General features: G+C 46.7%; 2 protein-coding genes across 4 annotated transcripts in view; one reads left to right on the top strand and one right to left on the bottom strand.

Moving 5' to 3' along the window:
• The window catches only part of svep1 (sushi, von Willebrand factor type A, EGF and pentraxin domain containing 1), a 104,100-nt gene that overhangs the window by 29,187 nt on the left and 50,414 nt on the right, over positions 1 to 24,499 (bottom strand). For all 3 annotated transcript variants that reach the window (XM_061251716.1, XM_061251717.1, XM_061251715.1), the window contains exons 10-28: positions 24,282 to 24,400; positions 22,654 to 22,783; positions 22,419 to 22,526; positions 20,881 to 21,012; positions 20,400 to 20,591; positions 18,470 to 18,591; positions 17,648 to 17,753; positions 17,317 to 17,523; positions 16,223 to 16,456; positions 15,628 to 15,789; positions 14,225 to 14,386; positions 13,185 to 13,346; positions 12,818 to 12,903; positions 11,535 to 11,631; positions 10,280 to 10,393; positions 8,838 to 8,951; positions 8,104 to 8,305; positions 7,128 to 7,285; positions 6,578 to 6,779 (exon numbers count right to left, since the gene is read on the bottom strand). In XM_061251716.1, the coding sequence (XP_061107700.1) occupies positions 6,578 to 6,779; positions 7,128 to 7,285; positions 8,104 to 8,305; positions 8,838 to 8,951; positions 10,280 to 10,393; positions 11,535 to 11,631; positions 12,818 to 12,903; positions 13,185 to 13,346; positions 14,225 to 14,386; positions 15,628 to 15,789; positions 16,223 to 16,456; positions 17,317 to 17,523; positions 17,648 to 17,753; positions 18,470 to 18,591; positions 20,400 to 20,591; positions 20,881 to 21,012; positions 22,419 to 22,526; positions 22,654 to 22,783; positions 24,282 to 24,400 (2,809 nt within the window). The remainder of the gene's footprint in view (positions 1 to 6,577; positions 6,780 to 7,127; positions 7,286 to 8,103; positions 8,306 to 8,837; positions 8,952 to 10,279; positions 10,394 to 11,534; positions 11,632 to 12,817; positions 12,904 to 13,184; positions 13,347 to 14,224; positions 14,387 to 15,627; positions 15,790 to 16,222; positions 16,457 to 17,316; positions 17,524 to 17,647; positions 17,754 to 18,469; positions 18,592 to 20,399; positions 20,592 to 20,880; positions 21,013 to 22,418; positions 22,527 to 22,653; positions 22,784 to 24,281; positions 24,401 to 24,499) is intronic.
• On the top strand, positions 643 to 5,220 carry LOC133134999 (thioredoxin-like). Its single transcript, XM_061251719.1, has 5 exons — positions 643 to 788; positions 2,094 to 2,198; positions 2,360 to 2,425; positions 3,984 to 4,049; positions 5,013 to 5,220. The coding sequence occupies exons 1-5, from the start codon at positions 765 to 767 to the stop codon at positions 5,073 to 5,075; spliced, it is 324 nt and encodes a 107-aa protein (XP_061107703.1). The 5' UTR covers positions 643 to 764; the 3' UTR covers positions 5,076 to 5,220.

Below are 24,499 nucleotides of genomic sequence, written 5' to 3'. Positions count from 1 at the left end.
ACATTCCACCTCTACGTTACGAGGCACTCGCTGGAGGAAGACGAACTCTATACAGGCACTATACAAATATAATTGACTTAATTTGGTGTAAATGGTTGGCATTTATATAGCACCTTTATCCAAAGTGCTGTACAATTGATGCTTCTCATACACACACTCACACACCGATGACGATTGGCTGCCATGCAAGGCGCCGACCAGCTCGTCAGGAGCATTGGGGGGGTTAGGTGTCTTGCTCAGGGACACTTCGACACAGCCCAGGCAGGGGATCGAACCGGCAACCCTCCGACTGCCAGACGACTGCTTTTACTGCCTGAGCCATGTCGCCCCTCAGGTGTGTATGCACCTGATCTGTGTCACACCGTCACCTGTACTTTACAACACCATGCTGTAAGAGGCCCTGGACTGAAAATGGCATTAAAATGAATACCTAAAAATATGTCGCAAATAATCAATGTTGACTTCCCCATAACCCCTTAACTAAATGTTAGGTCGAAATGAAGAACGAACCGGAATTGTGCCAAGCAATGTATCATGAATGTGACTGGCTACACAGTTTTCAATTAAAATTCGATTTGAATCCAAAAGCAAAACCCACGTAAACACCGCCCCGGTTATCGAGTGAGGGCGTGCTCACCTCAACGGATCTGAGGAATGCGGCGTTCTCACAGATATAAACGCTTCCATCGGGCACACGCATTAACGCCACAGCCTGAACAGGAAACAAACTACGCGATCCTCACAGCGATTGACATTTAGTCAAAATGGTAAAATACATCGAAAATCAGGTAAGAAACAAATCACAGCTTGCGAGAAATGGCTGATAACTAAATTGACAGCAGTAGTAGTTCGGGTTTGTAGTATCAAATTTCGGGTTTGCTGAAACGTTTGGTGTGGTATGATTCCAATCAAATTAAATGTATTTTTGTTTAGCGCTTTTCACAGAAGACTGTCACAAAGACGCTTTACGTAACATAGAAGATAATTGTTTGTGTTGAGAACTGTAGAGAGCAGTGCAAAGTTTCAGAGCAAGTCTCTGAAATGAAACGCCTGTCTCGGTCTATGTCTCACTCTGCGATGTAGCTCCAACAATTTCCCTCTTTCATTGCTGTCACACTGTGCGATAAGATCCAATAATTTTTAGCTATAATAAAAGCAGAGCGTCTCTGGCCATAAGTAATATGACCTCCACGCGCAGAATTTGAGGGCGGTGAAGCAAAAAATATGTAGGTTAATCGTTAATCTTCGCCCGGAAAAAAGTAATTCTAAACACGTTTTCTTTTCTCGTTGTGCTGTTGCATTTCAGCTACATTGTTAATGACGGCTGTGTCAACTTCGGCTATTTATTCAGGATGCGAAACGGTTTAGAGCGGGAGCAAAAGTCAGACGCTTCCACTTTAACGGTGCACTTAGCCTACTTTATCTACTCATACAAGTCATATTTTAAGCTATTGGGCGACACTTGAAAGGGTGACTGAATGCATGTTAAACCAGTGTGTTTGTTGTGGTTTGAGTGCTACGTGTATTGTTTACAGTACGCGTGTACTGTAGCCTATTGCTATGCTCATATTGGTTGTTCATTAGATGTTGATTATCTGTGGCCATAGCAGCTGTCACGTTGCATCCAGGCTGTACATTCTACTGTAAAAGCAGTTCAATGAAACGGGACAGAACTGCGTTTAATATTCAATCGCAAGCACAGTGACACGGTCAGAACTGCATTTCATATTCAAACACGAGCACAGTGACACGGTCCCGTCTGACTTGGGTCGCATGAGTGCGAATCTACCATGATCAATATGCCACCTAGTATGAAGTGTGAATGACATGGAAAACGAATGACATAAAAAAAAAGCATGAATAAAATGGCAATATGTATAATATGTCAATATGACTCCAACAAATATGATAGGAATGGTGGCCTTTTTTTTTTTAATACCAAAATTGTGGCTAAAATGACATTTGTAATTAAATCCTTGTAGTTTAATTGAAAGGATGCACACCAGCAGCAAGACACTTAAGGTAAGGCAAACTTAAGACTGAAGTGTGCGTGTGTGAACTATAAAGTTTGTTTCCTTTGTTTCTCTTTGTAGGCTCAATTTGATCAGGCCTTGAAGGATGCTGGTGGCAAGCTGGTTGTGGTGGACTTCACCGCTACATGGTGCCCTCCCTGTCGGAGCATTGGTCCGAAATTTAAAGTGAGTGTTTTCTTCAGAATGTTGTTCCACCTAGCAGTACTACAGGAAATGCATGGACCAACTTGTACAGGGCAGTTTGTGTAGCAGTATGATGGATTGAGCTCAATGATATGTGGAGAAACGCTGACCTTCCTTTTGATCACCTGCCTCCCTTTTGACAGGGTCATTCGGAGAACCCAGAGTTCAGCAGTGTTGTGTTTCTGAAGGTGGATGTGGATGAAGCTTCGGTAAGGGCAAACTGTATTTGTTCCCCTGAAAGGTGGGAGAGAGATATATATTTTTTCTTGATTTGGCTCTGTAGTCCATAATTGTGTATTTGTGATCAACAATTTACACGTGTTCATGTGAGGGAGTGGGGTCAGGGGACCAAAAGCGACCGCTTTGGGTTCTAAATGTTACCCACAGAATGTGAGATACCGAGGCTAGGACACACGAAACATCATTACGCCTCTAATTCCACTGACAAACCAGAATTATTCATACATTGGTGTGAGTGCACACAGACAGTGACATGCAACACACATGTAGGAGTCCATTAGGGCGACATTGGCTCAGGCGGTAAGAGCTGTCGGATGTTGTTCGATTCCGCCCTGGGTGTGTCAAAGTGTCCCTGTTCAAGACACCTAACCCCTAAATGCTCCTGACGAGTGTAACAGGTGAGAAATTTGCCTGAGTCCGAGGTGGGATTTGAACCCCGGCCTCTCACTTGTCCAAATTATTTGTTGAACGAACGCGTTACCAGTCAGCTAAAGACGAACTCGCCCCTAGCCAAGGGCAACTACGTTCTTTTGAATTTGAGGGTTACGTCATCGGGGAGTGTTGTCACGGTAACCTGCTACCAGCCTTCGCTTTCACTGCAGGATCCGTGCTTACTAGCGAACTAGCTGAGCTAACCATGTTACACTAGCTGGTCGGTGCCTTGCGTGGCAGCCAGTTGACGTCGGTGTGCGAGTGTGCGTGTGACTGGGTGAGTGAGAAGCTTTGGATAAAGGCGCTATATAAATGCCAGCTGTTTACCGTCTAACCAGGTATGCTACGTGACTTTAGAAAAGCTAGGAAATGACAGATTTACTCCCTTTCTCGGCTCCAATGTATAGGAGGGAATTAGACAAACGCACGAGACGCCACGCTGGTATCAAACACAGAACCCCGGGCCACCAAGAGTTGCAGAGCCCTCCAACCGAGCGGGGCGACCTCCTCACAGCGTGCATTTAGACTCACCACACTAACAGCGAACATACACTAATATTGACACAACTACAGTACGCTTCATGGCTATATAGATATAGATAAATATGCCACAAACAGCCACAAAGGTCTCCCGTATAGAACTCCAGGTTATCAGAGATTCGCACCGCTCCTACCGAGAGGAGCGACGCTCCAAACTTGCGTGTTTAACCGAGTGTTACGAATGAAACAGACCTGCGCTAAAAACGAAAGTGAAACGCATCAACACGAGTAACCGAACTACACAGCCCACCACGAAGACCTCCTCCTTAGATCCCCGGATACCGAACGACAGTAGGGATGTTGCCTTCGACAATGGTGTATAGCCTTAGTGCAATATGTACTAAAAATGTGCTCAAACAAAAAATAACTGCGATGAACCCAGTTTCCTAATTGATTCTGTGCTTCAGAACAATCAGTATTGTCTTATGAGGGGTCATTTTATGCATTTTAAAGTGTCTTGATTTTGTGTGGGGTTCGGTAAACTGATGCACGCAGAGGTTGTTATTGGTTTTTTTATTGGGTGTCATTTGTGGTGTTTCTGCCCTCCTTCTGCAGGACGTTTCAGAAAACTGTAAGATCGGCAGCATGCCAACATTCCACTTCTACAAAAATGGGAAAAAGGTACAATCATGTAATGTTTAATCGTGAAATGATGATTATATTACTTTTATTTTGGCCATCTGTCTCTCTCATTCTGCTTCAATTGTTTTGAAGTAGCCGTCTGAATCAGTTTCTCGATTCAGCAAAGACCAATACTGTCTCCTGCTGTGTAACACATAATGTGTGTATACTGGTTCCTTTTCAGATACACTCACTGAGCATTTTATTAGGTAGACCTGTAGAGCCTGTTAATGCAAATATTTAATCAGCCAATCATGCGACAGCAACTCATTGTACAAAAGCATGTAGACGTGGTCAAGAGGTTCAGCCGTTTTTCTGACCAAATGTCAGAATGGGGAAGAAATGTGAAAACAAACAAAAAGTGACTTTGGCTGCCAAAAGCCAAGTTTGGCCGGCTCACGTGGAGCAGCAATAATTGGCTCACTGCTCCAGAGGGAGGGACTTGGCAGGGTTAGTAGATCGCCGCACAAAACAAGCACCTCGAGCGCCTTGGAATCACGGTTACAACTTGGGAGGCGAGACGGCTTGAAGAAGGCGTGTCGCTCTCCCGTTGGTCGCCGAGGGACGGGAAAAGAAAAGAAAAGAAAAGTGACTTTGGACTGTGGAATGATTGTTGGTGCCAGACAGGGTGATTTGTGCGAGTTGTTAATGAGTGAGGTCAGTGGAGAAGCTGACCTCACAGACTGAACTGCCTGACTGGAAGGAGACAGTAACGCAAATAACCACTCATTACAGCAGTGGTGTGCAGAAGAGCATCTCTGAACACGCAACACATCAAACCCCTTAGTGCTACGTGGTTAGGCTCCTGCAGCAGAAGACCAATAAGTCTAAACAATAAGTCTAATAAATACCTAATGAAGTGCATATGCTTTCATTGATGTTCATGCAATACGTAGCCTTTTTATGTTGACCCATATTAGCCTAAAAATGTTTCAATTCACTCATCCTATATTTCTATCCCAGATAGATGAATTTTCCGGGGCAGATGAAAACAAACTGTTGAAGAAACTGCATCAACATAAATGAGTCTTCCCTTCCGACCATGGGCTGTCCTCCATCAATCAGCTAATATTCCAAAGTTACTTCTGAATAAAATTCAATTTTGTATACAATACACCCTGTGTACCTTTCAGAACTTTATATTAAATTAATTAAATACATACCATTCTTATTTCTTTGATTCTTTTTTTTTCAATGTAACTTTTTACACTGTGAATTGAAGCCTGTTATATTTTATCAGGTTGGCTCAATAAAATGCTCCATTGTGTGCCTTTCTGTAATGTAATGTAACTAAATATAGTAGGCGACCATACTGTATTTTTCATTCATTCATTCATTCATTATCCTAACCCGCTTATCCTGAACAGGGTCGCAGGGGGGCTGGAGCCTATCCCAGCATACATTGGGCGAAAGGCAGGAATACACCCATGACAGGTCGCCAGTCCATCACAGGGCGCACACACACACACACACACACACTCATACTCATACTCATACTCATACCTACGGGCAATTTAGACTCTCCAATCAGCCTGCATGTCTTTGGACTGTGGGGGAAAACCGGAGTACCCGGAGGAAACCCACACAAACACGGAGAAAACATGCAAACTCCGCACAGATAGCCTAAGCTTCGGTTGCATGTGTGAATTCCTGGGAAGAAGTCAGTAGAATGCATCCGCGGCTCTGGTGTGGGTGATTTATTTATTAATTTAATTTATTTTAATTTATTTATTAATTTAAGGGAACAATCATCAGTGCTTTTACCAGGTGTAATTTCCTTGCGTAAGTAAACATTATTAACCTGTCCAGTACTGTTACGTCTTTACCTCACATCATTAGAACAGGAGAAACATCACAATATAAACCTATAAAGAGGCAACACGTTTTCTATGTGGCTACAAAAAAAACTGGACGATTGCAAGAGAAACAAAAAATGCTTTGACTGTGTGGGGAATGTTCAGGTGTATCAGGTTAGCATGTTGTCTGCACCTTCGAAAACAATAGCCTACTGCAATAGTCTAAACATGTACTGAAAATGCGTGGAATTGCTGAATAAAGGAAGCAAGTTCTTCCCACCCAACTCATCACCAATATCAACTTCAGCATTGTGGTAAATCAGTAGTCAAATCAGTCAATCACCAACCGAAGGGACTGTGTTGCCAGCTAAGGATATGGAGTGACCGGCTTAGGAGGGTGGGTTGCTAGTTTAGCGAGGAGGGTCGTTTGTCTAGGTAGGGGGCCCGCTAGTCTAGACTAGTCAGTTGCTAGTCTTGTAGAGTGAGTTGCTAGTCTTGTAGAGTGAGTTGCTAGTCTTGTAGAGTGAGTAGCCAGCCTAGGAGAGTCCGTATACTGGCTTGTTCGTCACTGCTGGCTAATCAATCACTGATGCCAGCTAATGAGCCGCCAGTGCTGGCTCTTCTGTGGCTGTGTCATTGGCTAACTGCGATAAGTAAGTAGCCACCCTCTGCCTCTCATATGTCATATGTATTTTTGGCATGAATCAAGAGCCACACAGAGGGAGGACTCACCCGTTGTAGTCCACCAGCAGGAAGGCGTTGTCACTGCCTCCCTCCACCGCATACGAGATGGGCGTGCCGTAGTTGGTGGTGTCCGACGACTTCATCCAGAAGGTGCAAGTGATCTCCTTGAGGGGGGGCATGACACCGTCCATCATGACGTAACCGTGGATACCGGATACCTCAAAGTCCAGGTTGAAGGAGGAGGACATCTCTGAGGGGGGGGGTCATAAACACACCAGTCAATGAAATGACAGGAAAGGAAGGAACACACATCTCTGGAGAATATGCCTGTGTGAATATGCCTCTCGATTCTGCAATTATGGGACAGTCTTAAGTAATCAGTCTAAGTGAGACCTGACTTAAGTTCATTCACGATAAAGACTTAACCGTTACATTTTTCTTACAGGCATTGGCACATTGGTCATGTGTCGAACTGAACTAGGTCCAGCTCAATTCAGTTCTTTTCATAGATAGTAATCTTGTGCCAGGCCCAGCAGACTGAAGAGGGCCTGGCCATTCAGACTTCACCTTCCACTCTCTGTTGCTATGGCGTCTATACCTGTCTCACACCTGGTTCCGTTGAACCCAGGAGGGCACCTGCAGGTGAAGGAGCCCTGGCCATCCACACAGCTGGCTCCGTTCAGACAGGGGCTGGGGTCACATTCGTTCACATCCACCTCACACAGCCTGCCTGTGTATCCGGTGGGGCACTGGCACCTGGCCAACAGCCATACACAGAACACATTAGATAGATAGATCATGACATTTTTATAGCACTTTTCTAGACACTCAAGTCGCTTTACAGTGATGAAAATATGGTACACACATACCGTACACACGCACTCTCTCTCACACAGGCGCCCACACATGTTTGTGCACATGCGAGCACATATTCATACATAAATGCACACACAATCGCACACAAACACGCATATACAGGTATGCATACATACAGGCGCACACAATCGCAGACACACACACAAACCACACATACAAAGCACAGAGACATACGCACACATGAACAAATGCAGGCCAGACAAGCATACAGAAACACACCCATACATACAGCACCCCATACATTACATTACATTGTAATGTATGGCTCAGGCAGTAAGAACAGTCGTCTGGCAGTCGGAGGGTCGCCGGTTCGATCCCCCGCCCGGGCTGTGTCGAAGTGTTCCTGAGCAAGACACCTAACCCCCAAATGCTCCTGATGAGCTGGTCGGGGCCTTGCATGGCAGGCAATCGCCGAGTGTGTGTATGAATGGGTGAATGGAGAAGCATCAATTGTACAGCACTTTGGATAAAGGCGCTATATAAATACCAACCATTTACCATTTACATTACATCAATAGCATTTGGCAGACACTCTTATCCAGAGCGACGTACAGTTGATTAAGAAGGAGCAATGCAGGGTGAAGGGCCTTGATCAAGGGCCCAACAGCCTGACCTTGCGGGTCCCAGTCATGTAACCTTATCCACTCCGCTACAGGGCCGCCGCAACAAGATTCACACACTCGGGGGCGAATGCTTACAGAAAATCATTGACGGCGTCTAAGCAGGAGCCTCCGTTCAGGCAGGGGGCGCTAGAGCACTCGTTTATGTTGACCTCGCAGGTGTCCCCGGCGAACCCCCTGGCACAGGTGCAGATGTACCCTCCCGCCAAGTCCTCGCACGCGCCGTTGTTCAGACACGGCCTCGACAGACATTCGTCAATCTCCAGTTCACAGAGCACGCCTTTTTTTTCCCCAAGAAATGAACAAAACGCATTGTTAGGAATCGGCACGTTGGGTCAAGCCTTGACAGATCTTGTTTCGCTATTAATTTACGCCTTATGGATTACTCAATTTGACATTGGATTATTAAAAAATGGCATAGTGTGGGCAAGTGGGGAAGCGAAGGTTCATGAAAAAAGCATAAATGAAAAATCACATAGTGATACAAATACACTGTATCACAGAGCAAAAAGGCATAATATTTAAACACAGTATATTTATCTTATGATATCCAATAGTGACTACATTTGAGGAAATATTCATGTTGACTGCATTGAGACTTCCAGAAACCCTTTAGTCTGCAGGGAAACCTACTGTATAGCAAATAGAGTCCATTCAGTGAGGCCCAGGCAGTTCAACCACCTGTTATGCATACCACTGAATCTGCATCACTGATCCGAAGAAAGCAAACTCTCTCACGCGGCCCACGCAATTACGAGTGAGAAGGCCAACGTCACCCAAGTAGCCCCAGGTGTGCACTGCCACCCCCTCACCTGTGAAGCCGGCCAGGCAGCTGCAGGTGAACTGGTTAACCTCGTCCACGCACACCGCTCCGTTCACACAGGGGTTAGAGCTGCACTCGTTCACCTCTGCCTCACACAGCGAGCCTGAGAGGAGAGCACATTCCCTTCAGTACTGACCCCAATGAGTACAGACACAGACACACACATTCCCTACAGTACTGACACCAATGAGAACAGACACAGACCCACACATACACATTACATCGAATACTGACACCAATGAGTACAGACACAGACACAGACCCACACACACACATTCCTTACAGTACTGACACCAAGGAGAACAGACACAGACCCATACACACGTTCCCTTCAGTACTGACACCAATGAGAACAGACATAGACCTATACATACACATTACCTTCAATACTGACATCAATGAGAACAGACATAGACCTATACATACACATTACCTTCAATACTGACATCAATGAGAACAGACAGACCCACAGACACATTCCTTTCAGTACTGACACCAATGAGTACAGACAAAGACTCACATATACATTCCCTACAGTACTGACACCAATGAAAATAGACACAGATCCACAGACACATTCTCTTCAGTACTGACCCCAATGAGTACAGACACAGACCCACACACACATTCCCTACAGTACTGACACCAATGAGAACAGACACAGACCCACATATACATTCCCTTCAGTACTGACACCAATGAAAACAGACACAGATCCACAGACACATTCTCTTCAGTACTGACACCAAAGAGTACAGACACAGACCCAAACATACACATTCCCTTCAGTACTGACACCAATGAGAACAGACACATACCCACACACAAACACATCCCCGTAGTACTGAAATCAATGAAAACAGACACAGACCCATATACACATTCCCTTAGTACTGACACCAATGGGAACAGATACAGACCTACACACACTCATTCCCTTCAGTACTGACAAAAATGGGAAGATACAGGGCCATATACACGCAACCCACAGTACTGACACTATTGAGAACAGACACAGACCCATACACACGTTCCCTCAGTACTGACACCAACAAGGAGAAAGCCAGACCTCCCTGAAGACAGCACTGACACGGACAAGAGAAACGTCTCAGACCCAGCCACATTCATTTTCCTCTGTGACGAGCGACAGACAGACAAACAGACCCCTCTGCACTGTTGCCAGTAAAAGCTGCCTATGTACAGAGCGTAGGCACAGAACACACAGCACGACAGGAGGCGGCCATCTTCAATCTGGCTCCTCTGGGTCATCATTACACTGACATTACTGAGCACAGCCGGGGACACGCCACCCAGCTGGAAGAACCATCACACCTCAGCTGTAATCACAGTCACAGCTTTCAGCTTTAATTACTCCCACCGTGAGTTAATCAGTGTCCCCATCGGGCGAGGAGCGCAGTTACTGTGCCATACCCGCGTAGCCTGGCAGGCACTCGCACGCGAAATCCCCCACGCCGTCCTTGCAGATCCCGCCGTTCCGGCACGGAATGGAGTCGCATTCATCGATGTCACTCTCGCACTTCGATCCTGCACGGGGGGGGCAAACAGGACGGTTACCGAAGCTGACCAGCCCAGCTCAGTGTAGACCAGCTCAGTGTAGCCAAGCCCAGCTCAGTATAGCCCAGCCCAGCTCAGCTCAGTGTAGACCAGCCCAGCTCAGTGTAGACCAGCTCAGTGTAGCCCAGCTCAACTCAGTGTAGACCAGCTCAGTGTAGCCCAGCCCAGCTCAGTATAGCCCAGCCCAGCCCAGCTCGGTGTAGACCAGCCCAGCTCAGTGTAGACCAGCTCAGTGTAGCCCAGCTCAGCTCAGTGTAGACCAGCTCAGTGTAGCCCAGCCCAGCTCAGTATAGCCCAGCCCAGCCCAGCTCGGTGTAGACCAGCCCAGCTCAGTGTAGACCAGCTCAGTGTAGCCCAGCTCAGCTCAGTGTAGACCAGCCCAGCTCAGTGTAGACCAGCTCAGTGTAGACCAGCCCAGCTCAGTGTAGACCAGCCCAGCTCAGGGTAGACCAGCCCAGCCCAGCCCAGCTCAGAGTAGGGCATGTACACAATCAAATCACTAATGGGCTCTGCTGTACTGCAGCTGGTCTCGCACTTTCTCCAGCAGAGAGGATAGATCAGTGAAATATGACATGTTTCACGAAGAAGTGTTAAAACTATTAAAGCATTTTGAAACCCTATAAAAGATGCAGAACAAGAAATACCGGAACTGTATCAGTTATGTATTTAAAGGTACAATAGGTAATTTAGGTAAGATAGGTAAGAGAGGAATAGCAGCAACAAACACCTTCAAACACAACACTGTTTATCCCTCCCCCTACTCTGTAAACATGCTGATGTTGAAACGCCATTGGCTGTGGCAATTAGAACCAATTTTCAACCAATGAGCTTGAATAATTCTAGTTATACAATGTTTTGGTACAGAGTGCTGGTCCGTCAACTGTATATTTATTTTGAAATCCAAATTTAAGGACTATAAATTCGGCAGAGGGTGAGTCGACATGTCAGTGAGCCTTTTTCAATGATAGCAAGGGATTTACAATGGTCTTGTAACAATGTTTTAACACAAAAATCCTTACCTATGGTACCTTTAATAGAAATGAGCCACCTGCCCTGGCTGACCCACAAGCAGGGTGGAACATACAGGTGAGTACGATGCACTTTACCGTACCTGTGAAGCCCGGTGGGCAGGTGCACAGGAAGCCGGCCCCCACCTCCTCGCATGTGCCCCCGTTCTGACAGGGATTGAGGAAGCACTCGTGGAACACCTGCGAGGGACCGAAGGGTTCTGCGCTCAGAGTTCTCTCCCGGCAGTGACACGGCGACAAGCGAGGGATTCTCTCTTTGCATAGCACTCAGCGGGCGCCTTATTAGGCAGACCGGTACACCAGCTTGTTAATGGAACTCATACGGCAGCACAACCAAATGCATGCAAGCATGCAGACATGGTCAAGAGGTTCAGCTGTTTTTCAGGCCAAATGTCAGAATGGGGAATTTGGAATCGAAGTGACTTTGACCGTGGAATGGTTATTGCTACCAGACAAGGTGATCTCAGAAACTGCTGACATCCTGCTGATAACATGCATGGAGAACTTGCCACAGTTCTTCTGCAGACTTGCAAAATAGTTGGCTCCTTGCTTCTGATCTCAGACAGCCTTGATAAAGTTTTTATGTAAAAAGTAGTCATTTGCTTACAGTAATATGTTACTTTTTAAAATTAAATACAAAAATGTCTCTGTAAAATTAAATCTTTTGGAAAATGAATATTTGGAAATCTCAAATGTGTTCTTTTATACTAACACACACACAAAAAAAATGTATATAATAAAGTCTAGCACAGTGCTGTATGTCAAGGAGAGAACAAGCAACACTCAGCCCTCCACTGCCTGGAGGAGGCGGAACTACTCAAAGTCATCACAGCAACATCTGCACAGTGTCAGTGTGCGGGGCTGTATCTGTATCACACAGTGTCAGTACACTGCAGTACACACAGTGTCAGTATACTGCAGCACACACAGTGTCAGTGTGCAGGGCTGTATACTGCAGCACACACAGTGTCAGTGTGCAGGGCTGTATACTGCAGTACACACAGTGTCAGTGTGCGGGGCTGTATACTGCAGCACACACAGTGTCAGTATACTGCGGTACACACAGTGTCAGTGTGCGGGGCTGTATACTGCAGCACACACAGTGTCAGTATACTGCAGCACACACAGTGTCAGTGTGCGGGGCTGTATACTGCAGCACACACAGTGTCAGTATACTGCGGTACACACAGTGTCAGTGTGCAGGGCTGTATACTGCGGTACACACAGTGACAGTGTGAGGGGCTGTATACTGCAGCACACACAGTGTCAGTGTGCAGGGCTGTATACTGCAGCACACACAGTGTCAGTGTGCAGGGCTGTATACTGCAGTACACACAGGGTCAGGGGCGGGTGCTTGTTAACCCACCTGGCTGCTGGCCTGGTAGTCAACCCGGACGACTTCCGGGGGGGTCGTTACGCTCTCCTCCTTCGGCAGGAAGCTGGAGCCAAAGCCTGCCAGAAAATGGGCAGAAACCAGGCCTGAATCAATGTAAACAGCAATATATGAATAATCATCTTCGGCGATTAGTGTCCTTTAATTTGCAAACTTTAAGAGCGCTGCACTCTTGCCTTGCTTAGAATTGCCAGGCGGCAAACCTCTGGGCGTATTCGCTCAAAATGTTTAGAATATGCACACTTTCTCACACATGCACTTATTAACGGATTCAGCTGTAAGTGCGCAAACACATTGCGCCACGGTGCTACGTTCTGAGCAAAGGCTCACTGGACCTCACTGGAACAGTGCTGGATGGTGGTTGCCCCGGAGATGGTGGTGGTTCCGTAGAAGGGGCAGGACAGGCAGAAGGACCGCCCCTCCTCGGGTTGGTAGTAGTCGCGCGGGCAGGGGTAGCAGGGCACCAGCCCGGACCGGGAGAAGTGTCCAGCCGTGCACGGGACTGTGGGAATATCACACCAGACATTATTTTCAGCTCTATTTCCGTCGGGTTTCGTGTTTTTCCACTGTGTTGTATTCTGCCTAAGTGCGTCGTGTTTCCGTTGTTTTATTACCCCTCTGTGCACACCGTAGTCACCCTGTCAGTTTGTTCGTTCGTTCATTGTTATTCGTTTCACCAGCGTTTTCACTTCCTGATTGTTTCCCACACTTGTTTGCCATTTCCCTATTACCTGTTTCATATAAGTCTGTTCAGTTAGTCACCAGATTGTCATGTGTCAAAACCATACTCTCCAGTGTTTATTTCTGAATCTGTTTTCTGGCTCTTGACCTTCGCCTATCTGACCTGCCTATTTTATAATAAAGACTTTATTATAAAATCTATACCTCGGTCTTGCATCTGGGTCGCCTGATCATTTCACCCCGACTGTGATCTTTGACAGTATGGGGCACCTGGATTGCAAAGTGCTTCCTGACAGTCCCGGTGGTAAAAGTGTTCTGTACAGTGTAAGCAATAGCTGACGTGCGTGAGAAAGGACCTCCGTGGTACTGGGGGGTTTTTCTATTGAAACAGCTCCACAGGTACCCCAGGAAATACTCCCGGTCCTTTTGATGGAAAACAACCCTTCCCATGGAGTAATACAACACAACAGAACTGAATCTACATTAATTTTTTCCCCACTTAGGAGAAACTAATGAAGCATACACTGTAAATTACATCTGTGGATATTGGGGGTATTTTGAGGTTGCAGTGTGACTACGCTCATAACACAGCTGGCCTTGCCGGGAGTTCCCCTTCCTCCAGATGTCCCTCTGTGGTTCCCAACCCTGAGTCTTGCTGCCATCCTAACACCCACCCGCCCACCCCGCTCAAGTACTCACCTCCGCATTCTCCTATGTCCACCGCCCCTCTGTTGACAGTGGTGCTGCCCTCCGGGCAGGGCAGGCACAGTTTGGACCCAAACCCAGGCTGGTACTGACCCAGCGGGCAGGACTCGCAGGTCTCCAGCCCGTTCAGGGAGAAACTCCCCGGCTTGCACTGCGCTGGAGCAGGAAGTGAACGGGAGGTTTCAGAGTGGGAGTGGGAGGCCTCACAGCAGCAGAGCTAACATTACATTACACTACATTACACTACATTACACTACATTACATGACACTACACTACATTACACTACATTACACTACATTACATTACACTACACTACATTACATTACACTACATTACACTACATTACATTACACTACATTACATTACCTCACATTAAATTACATTACGTTACATTGCATTACATTATGTTACATTACAAAGCATTAAGCAGACGCTCTTATCCAGAGCGACGTACAGCCAAGTGCAGATCGAACACAGGAACGAGTGCGATGAGGACCCTAGAGGACAGGACGGTTCCGAGTCCTAGCGTGACCACACAGATACAGTTGGAACCCTTGAAGAATGCATCTTAGAACTTACAAACTAGCATACCACGGTTGGCAGCTAGAATACCCAGAGTACAACAATACAATATCTAATACAAAACAACAATATCTATATATAACTATATATAACTGCCATTATAATCTATGGCATGCACAAGGCTAATCATGGTGGTGAGGTAGGGAGGGAAAGGTGCAGCCTGAAGAGATGAGTCTGAGTTTGAAAGTGGTCAAAGACTCTGCTGTTCTGACATCCACAGGAAGGTCATTCCATCACGTGGGGCCAGAATATACAGCTAGCAACACGCTCTTTACAGCCGTACTAAGGACAGATACTCTTTACAACAGTGCTAACAGCACCCTCTACAGTAACAGCACACTATTTGCAACGGACCTAAAATGTAACAGCATACAATTAACAGCAAAACAAACCGCAAACAGCACATTCTTTTCAACAGTGTTAACGGCTAACATCATACTCTTTACAGCAGAGCTAACTGGCCACATCTGCATTGCACTGTAACTTTGCATTTAGCGCAGTGATGGGGAGAACTACGCTGTAAGAGACGTCGTCTTCCAGATGAGATGTTAAACCAAGGTCCCGATTCACTGTGCTCATTAAAGATCCCATGACGCTCTTCGCAAAAAGAGCAGAGGGTTCCCCCCCAGTGCCCTGATTCAATTGGCAAAAACATTGTCCTCCGCCTCTCCACCTCGGCAGGTGTTCGGTGAGCGTTCTGGCACAAAAAACGGCTGGCATGCATTGCCCAGGTGGGTGTTACGCTTTGGCGACGAGTCTGCGGGACACAGTATGGTACCTGTGCGCTCGATCGGGGGGGGGGCGGGTAGGGTACCTTTACACTCGGCTTCACTGCGGGAGTGCAGGTAGGCAGTGGAGAACCCGTCTGGACACATCCTGCACTCCACCTGCCCCTCCACGTCCTGGTAGGAGCCAATCCAGCAGCTTTCACACGTGACGTACTCCAGCGAGTAGTACGTTCCGATTGGACATTGAACTGGAAGACAGCCCGGATCTAATCAGTTAACCAGGCCTTCGATTTGTCTGAGCAACCGAAGATGGAATACAGAATTTACACTAGAGAGAGCGATGCGTTCGTGACGACGGCATTTTTAAGAAACATTCAACAAAACGTTACCATAAAAATCACCAGTTCACCTGGATGCGTATTCAAATGCAGAGTAAAGTTTCTTATTGCGATTTGCACTTTGGCGAAGTAAAAATAAACGAGCGACGTTACATAAACATTCGCCTAAAACGAGAAGTGGAGTGGTGACAGCGTGGGCGTCACGGGGCGGGGAAAACGCCACAGACCACAACCAAATATTTCTTATTTATTTAGTTCTCCAAAAACGTTTTTTTAAGGCGCAGCATGAAACCGGACGAGAATTACGGCGGCAGCCCCTGTAACCGCCGAGGCCAGCTCTCACCGCACATCCGTCCGTTCAGCACCGACCCCGGCCTGCAGTACAGGGAGGCCTTCCGGCTCTCCAGCGACTTGGGGTCGGCCACGATCATCTCCGCCGAAACGTGGAAGGTGGACAGCGGCTGCCGGCTCAGCGTCCTCTTCAGCCGATTGGTCAGCTGCTCCAGCGTGCGCAGGAGCCTCCTCTGATTGGCCACCTCCGCCGAGTCGTTCCTCGACACGGGCAGCGGGATGCTCGCTGGGAGAAAGAAGGCAATACATAGGAGAGTCGTCCAGAGGGGGGTTTCCTCAAAACAAACGTTCAAGCAGGTGTCCAGAAGCATGACTCTAAAGGTGTGCGAACCAAGGGAAAGGAGAGCCATATCCCTTTTGGGATTTCACACCAATGTCTGCTCTTTGCTATTTAATCATATTTAATCATCACATTACAATACATTAACGGCATTTGGCAGACGCTCTTATCCAGAGCAACGTACAGTAAGACTAAGCAGGAGACAATCCTCCCCTGGAGCAATGCAGGGTTAAAGGCCTTGCTCAAGGGCCCAATGGCTGTGCGGATCTTATTGTGGCTACACCGGAGATCGAACTGACATTCCAGTCATGTTCCTTCACCACTACACTACAGGCCGCCCTATCTATCGATGATCTATCTATAGATGGATAGATCATCTATCCAAGTTTACCCCAATCAATGCTCTGACATTGTATCACATTTCTTAATAAGCTGTGCGAACTACCTGGCTGTTCTTGTGTCCCTCGCAATATTACAATACATTACAAAGCATTTAGCAGATGCCCTTATCCAGAGCGACGTAGAATTAAGTGCAGATTGAACACAGGAACAAGTGTGAAGAGGACAGTACATTTCCGAGTCCTAGCATGACCATACAGATGGTACACATCAGTATACATGAAGTTAAACTAGCATACCTCGGTTGGCAGCTAGAATACCCATACAATATAAAATGTACTACTGTGGTAGGTGAATACAGACAATCATTATAATTCATCTTGGGGAGCAGGGTAATTCATGGAAAAACACACTGGTCCCTGTAATGGAGCTGCCTGGAGAGTGGGCATGACTTAATGATGTCTTACCTGTGATGTTGAAGAAGATCTGGATCTTCTGGTCCCTGGTGGGGCCGGTTGGTTTGCGATGCCTTTTAGTCCTCAGTGGATAGGTCCTTTGGGTGGTGACACTCTGCTGTTGTGGGGATGTTTGGCGGTCAGTGGCAAAGCCCACGTCAAAATATGCATACTCCTGTCCTTCCTGGGGTCCCCAGTTACTGCCCCAACCTCCAGGACCTGGGGTGAAACAGAGAAGAGATCCACAAACCTCCATGACTCAGATAGTGCACGAAGATTAAAGAGAAAAGGATGAATCAGTGTGAATTAGCCCATGCAATTGATTTCAAGCTTTAAGTGTTACCGATGGCAAATCCGTTTTCATAATCGTAGTTGTACTCCAGGCATTGTCCCTGTGACATCATCTCCAGCTTGCAGGTGATGTCATCACCAGTGCAGAACGTTGGGATCTTGAAATTGTAAAAACAAAAGAAATAGCCAATGAAAAACAGCAACAACGGCTACAAAAGGACTGCACCAGAAAATAAATCTCGGAACACCTCATCCTGGGACACACCAAGAAACAAGTCGGGGAAAACATTTTGAATGTTAAGTTAGACAGTGCACCAGGGGACTGACACTGACAGCAAACCTCACTGGCTATAGCAGGACATGACTTCATGCCTCCTTCTTACTGTGGAGTAAGACCCAGACTGGGTCATTATGCTCCTTTTCCACTGTAGATCTGGAACCAGGCTGGCGCCATCTGGAGCCGAGTGACAGGTGCTTTTACACTCGTGACAGATCTGGGTGCTGGTTCCACTTTTCTACCAAGAAGCACATGGCCTAACAACGAATCAACCCAGATCAACAGTTTGTCTGCTGTCCAAGGGTGAGGTTTTCTAAAAAAAAAAAAAAACCTTGACTCCATACTACTGACAGCAGCTTGTGGTTATTCACGGTGATTAATATGGGAGCTATGGTCCCTTCCACCTCCTGTGTTGATCGGGTCAGACTTTTAAGCACTGACACTGATGAATGACAGAAAACTTAAGAAACAAAAGCTGACACAGGTCAGAAATCCCGTACACTCAAAGGCTGAAACAAGCCTGGTTCAAGTGTGTCAGCCCTATAGCTCTCCAACTGACAGTTACAAATGAATGTCCAAAACCTGAAGTTCTCTTACCACTCCACCCAGTGCGCTGTTGAAGTTTCCAGTGAAGGACTTGAGCATGTCTTGGTCATCGCAACGGGAGGCTTTGAACAGCATTTCAAAGGGTTTGAAGCCATTATTTGCGATGCGGTTCACTGGAAGAATCGAGACACACAGCGTGGCAGTTAAGAGGGACCAGAGAGAAACAGAGAACCCAACGAGCAAAAGCTGAAATCTGGACCTCGAGACTGGTTGAGAGACATTTTGACATAAACGGACTAGGATAACTCCAACTCCTAACTTAGGTTATACCTGACTACAGCCCGAGTGCCTATCACTGAGGAAGACAGTGAAAATACCTTTGGATCCCCAATAGAGGGCATTTTCATCGTCGTGATCCAATTTTATATCAGTGCTCACCTAAATACATTCTCAAAATATAGTATTATTATTCAGTATGATTATAAATAAGGAGCTAGCCTGCGTTTGAATAATAAATAGCATGTGAAATTGTGGAATGTGCTTGACTTATTGATGGGGGTTGGGTATTCAACAAAAACGTCAATCAATGGACATCAATAAATATATTACCATGCATAATGTTATTATTGTGATTATTGTTCTTATTTTTTTACAATATTCTCAACTTGTTGCTTTCTGAGGAGAGCACAAGGAGAGGGAGAGGGGGAGGGGGAGAGGCGGGGGGGAGTGCTAAAACTTTTTTTTTCCAGAATAAACATTGTTGTATAGTTTAGTAAGCAAGTATTTATATGACAGTATCACAAGACCCATAATATCATTTCATTTCCATGTATCCTTTTGGAGTCTCCAAACGTCCTTTTTGGAAAACTTCCTAGACATAGCTAAGAAAAAATGAAGCAGAATGCTAATTTTTGGTGATATTGTTATCAAATCAGATTTGTCCATTATTTTGGCACATCCACATCTACATAGATAGATAGCGAGTACAGAGCCACACTATTGGCGGACATTTGCAGTTAATTTCGTTGAACTTTTAGAACAGAGCAGTTGAACTTATCTTTTGGAGTCAGATAAATTAGAACAAAATTAACTTAACCCTTTTCCAGTAGCAACTGGTCAGACTACATGCATTTCCTTCACCTCTCAGATACTTCCGCCTTTTGCTGTATTGGGGGGTTCTTACAGCACATAAACAACAAATGCTGTTACAGTAAGATGAACATTTGTTGCATTTATGTGCCCTGTAAAAATATTACTTATTTATGTACTGTATGAAAACATTTTTGACTCTGTGACAAAGCTGGCAACGAATCAACCCTGTCCAAGGAAAGAGGTAGAGAGAGAGAGAGAGAGAGGGAAAAAAAGAGCAAGAGAGGGAAAGAGAGAGAGAGAAAAAGAGCAAGAGAGGGAAAGAGAGAGAGTACATGAAAAAGAGGTCTACAAGGAACATTGGCAGTTAACGGACATGCTATAGAGAACTTTGCCCAACTGTCAAGATGGATGACGCATTTCCCACTCTCGCCTGACCATGAGAAATTACAGACCCTCCTAGAATAGGAGGCAGACATGACAGAACTGGCAGTGCAATATAGAACTGCTTGTCAGAAAACAACTGCTTTAGATTAAAAAATATATATATATATGTACAAAATGATATGTAATATATCAATAGGGTGTTGTGCTTTGCTAAACAATTGCCCCATCATCAGGTTTTGCATAAATTTGTGGAGTCCATGCCAGATTGAGTGCATGTTGTCATGAAAGCAAAAGCGGGACATACACTAAGAAAGTCTGCAATTAAATTACAATTTTTTATTCAAGATTCACTCAACTTTTCACTGAAATTGTTCTGCTGATAATATAATCAGTAATGAAAAGGTTTGTATTAAATTAGAAAATAATGCAGAATGGAAACATTTCCACTAGTGGTCTCACACTTTTGGACTACACACACACACACACGGTCCTGGGGACCACTCACAGGAGCAGTCTGGCTGGTCTGAAGAGTAGGGTGGGTTCCACAAGCCGTTGTTGGCACAGAAGTAGCTGTGGGCGGAGTCGCGGGCGAGGCTGTAGCCGTCCTTGCAGGACAGGGTGCAGTTCACGCCCCCCTCCTCCTCCGTGCAGGAGAACTCCCCGTTCACCGGGGCAAAGGGCTGGTCACACGTGGACCCTGCAGGGCACAGAGAGGCACTATTACTGAAGCCTCATACCCTCGAAGATGTAAACTCATAGGGGCGACATGGCTCAGGCAGTAAGTCACTGCATCAGTCACTACTGGCAACTGAAAGCAATGGAGTTCTAGGACACTGACTTAGTCCTGAGTACTGTATATGTGGTCCTACGCAGCCAGTGTGGTACAGTACATGAGGACTAACATCATTAGGCCATTTTCTTTTTGTGGTCTCCACAGGACCACTAAAATAAAAGTTAAGATAGTTGGGGAGGTGTCTTTGTCGTACCTTGAATTATGACCTGCAGGTCACAGGTTCGGTTGTTTCCGGAAGGGTCCGTGGCCGTGTATCGCACCACTGTCTCTCCGGCCGTGAACACTGACCCCGGGGAGTGGGTGCTGGAGATTTTCAGAGGGCCCCCTGGGAAAATCCCCACAAAAATGGAAAAACAATTAGACTCATTACAGTAACACCTTTTCTTGCATGTACAGGTGTATTGACTTTTTCATCGATATACTGGTACCGCTGATTGGAATTAAATTATGATGATCCAACTCCCTCCACCTATTCCAACGAAAAACACAAACTCACCTAAACTCCTCTTCACCTGAGGTAGTCAGAGGAAATCCCCTTTACCGCACAGACGACTACAGTCATTAGATGCAGCGTCGGGACTTTCCTTAAGAGGGCAGCACTGAGCCGCCGCGTCACACACGGGCATGACTCACTCGGGCAAACCATAAAAAAGTTATAATAAACTCAGACATGTTGACACGCGAAAACGGGGAGTCTGGTCGGCACATGGCACCATAATCATATCTGGGCTGCTATGTGTAATTGCTACCCTGCCCTGCTCCCGGGCCCAGAGAAAGGATAAGCACATGCTATAGTACGTCCATTTGAGACGGCACCACAGAGAGGGGGAGGGAGGGGGGGAAGCACGATGTTCCACACTAGCTGACACATGTCTGGCGAAGCCGTGCTGGTGTCGTCCAGCCTCTGAAATATAACAGGTCGTTAAGTGCGGCCGGGGGGGGGAAAACAAAAACACCGACGCTCCGGTACCTCTCGGTGACGTTATCACGGTTTGGCAGCGTGTCCGTAGAGCCCTAGCCTAAACACCAGCGCGCCCGCCTCCCTTATTAGATTTGTTTTCTTACGATGATAAAAGCGATGGCTGGCTACGGCCGCTTGGCTGCGGAGCGGAGGCCTGGGCCTCGGCGAGACAGCACCTGACCCCGCAGCTGCGCGTCCACCTCAGCAGGCCACCACGTGCATGAATCACCATCCCGCTACGCTTTTGATCACCGCGGGAATCTGTCCTTACGCTTTTGATCACCGCGGGAATCTGTCCTTACGCTTTTGATCGCGTGGTACTAGACGATTCGGTTCAGCAGCACCGGCGTGTTAATACTGCTCCCCCATCATTTTCATCTTTTGCAGGTCTATCTCATCCTCCGTTGGTTTGGGACGGTGGAGCCTAGCAGGCGTGCCATACGTTGTTCACCGTTGTTCACCCCCCCCCCCCCCCCCCCCCCCGTCTGCAGTCTGCCAGCTGAAACAGAGGTGCTCCTGTGTGATCAGGTGGGAGAACAGCTCCCAACTGAAACCCTCCCTCTGTGTGACAGTGAGGTAGAGCTTTGCTGTTCCGTCACGTGAGACTCCCTCCCGCCGTTCACATCGCAGATTCTGCTCCAATGGCTGCCCCACCACACCAGCAACTTGAGACAGTGAGATAGACGGACAGATAGATAGAGAGGCAGATAGAGGAATAGACGGATGGATAGATAGAGAGGCAGATAGATAGACAGACAAACAGTGGATACCTGAATTGTCTGAAAACTGCGGCACGTCCCACACAACAACAGTTTCTGTCACTGTCGCCTGGATAGGGGGCGGCGATCTGCACCTGTCAATCACAGGAGGCTCCGTATCTAGGAGAGAACACGCACAGTTCTTAGAAGCTCACAATCCCCGGATAACACAGAGATTGTAATGTTACAATCTCTGTGCAGTCGCTACATATCACACGGTAGTGTAGAGAATACACCGCCCACCCACCTATGACCCTGACTGTGAAGGAGCAGTTCGCCCTGTTTCCTGAGCGGTCCGTGGCTGTGTACGTGATCCGCTCCTCGCCGATGGGAAACATCTGAGGAGGGATGAAGATCGGAGTCATCTGAACCACTACCTGAGAGAGAGAGAGAGAGAGAGAGAGAGAGAGAGAGAGAGAGAGAGAGAGAGAGAGACCAGCGGATCTGTAAGTACCACGAAGATCCACGGTTGGGACGATGGACCAGGAACACACGTGTGGCGTGTTCAGACCAGAGTCAAATAGGTTTCTGTGATCGATTGATCTTGTCTGACACAACTGAGTCAGCCAAGTGGAGCAGAAGGCAGGAGTTTGCTTTTTTGAGAGTATTTCATAGGTGCCGATACACCAGACAAACATATTTGACCCAGGTCTGGTCGTGTTTTGTCATCACTGTCCTTCTGGATTTACGTGTATTCTGTCAGGAAATCGGGCAAAGGGAACCAATCACGGACTCGGGGATAATAAGATAACGGCAGGCTTTATTGAAAGGGGCAGATCCAAAAATGTAATCCACAAACAGGCAATGGTGGAGATCCAGGCAAACAGGTACATGTGGGGGCCAGAGCGTAATCGTGAGACAGGCAGAGTTAAAAAAAACGGAGGAGACAGAAAAGCAAAGGCGCAAATCCCAAAAATCCAAAGCAGAGTAAAAAAAAACAAAAAAAAAAAAACAGGCAAAACCATAAAATCCAAAAACAGACCAGCGCAGAGCAGAACTAAACAGATAGCTACTAGCAGCAAGAAACTGAAAAGGAAAGGTTTAAATAGACTAACAAATTAACTGAACGATAAACAGGTGAGAGAAATGGCAGAAATGACAGGAAGACAGTCCATATAAGGAGTGGGGAGGTGGAGACACGAAATGGGACACAGCTGAAACAAATGGATGAAGGTGAATGGAGCAGGAAGCAGACTACGGAAAGCACAGAGGTAACAAAAGGCAAAAACGCTGGGGACTGAGACATAAAACAGATAACTGAAAAAACTGAAAAAACACAGAACCTGACAGTCGGTCAGCAGAACGAGAGGACACAAATGGAAATCGGCAAAGGAGAAATTCCGTAAAGATATTCGGAAGTATTTTTTCACACAGCGAGTGGTCAATGTGTGGAATAGCTTGCCAGCGCATGTAGTGGAGGCAGAAACACTGGGGGTTTTCAAGACCAGGCTTGATACGGTGTTAGATTTTATTTAGCTTTTAGGCAAACTTGGCAGCAGGTACACTTAGGGGTAGGAAAAAGCGAGCTTTGCTGGGCTGAATGGTCTGTTCTCGCCATTACCTTATGTTATGTTATGTCATGTTATGTTTAGTATTCCGCAGGGAGGCCTGTAGCTTAGTGGTTAAGGTAAATGACCGGGACACACAAGGTAGGTGGTTCTAATCCACAATAAGATCCGCACAGCCGTTGGGCCCTTGAGCAAGGCCCTTAACCCTGCGTTGCTCCAGGGGAGGATTGTCTCCTGCTTAGTCTAATCAACTGTACGTCGCTCTGGATAAGAGCTTGGACAGTACAGTTGATTAGACTAAGCAGGAGACAAATTGGCCAAATGCTAACGATGTAATGTTATGTAAAAAGGCGATGGGGGCACCCACCTCCTGGCCAGAGTTGTCCCGGGCGCGGGGGGCGTCCCAGCTGACATTGGCCGAGCCGTGGTGTTCTGCGGTCTCCGCCACCACATCCCCAGGGCAGAAGATCCGAGGAGGCTCCAGGTCTGGGGTTCACAACAGAAAACGGGGTCCCACCACAGATTCCCAGGAAGTGAGGAATTAAATTGATCCTCTGTTATCATTTACTGCATCATGCAAATTTT

This window comes from Conger conger, chromosome 8 (assembly GCF_963514075.1).
Source record: "Conger conger chromosome 8, fConCon1.1, whole genome shotgun sequence".
Lineage (NCBI taxonomy): Eukaryota > Metazoa > Chordata > Actinopteri > Anguilliformes > Congridae > Conger > Conger conger.
Note: the sequence above shows the minus strand (reverse complement) of the source record. Positions and strands in the feature narration are given on the sequence as shown.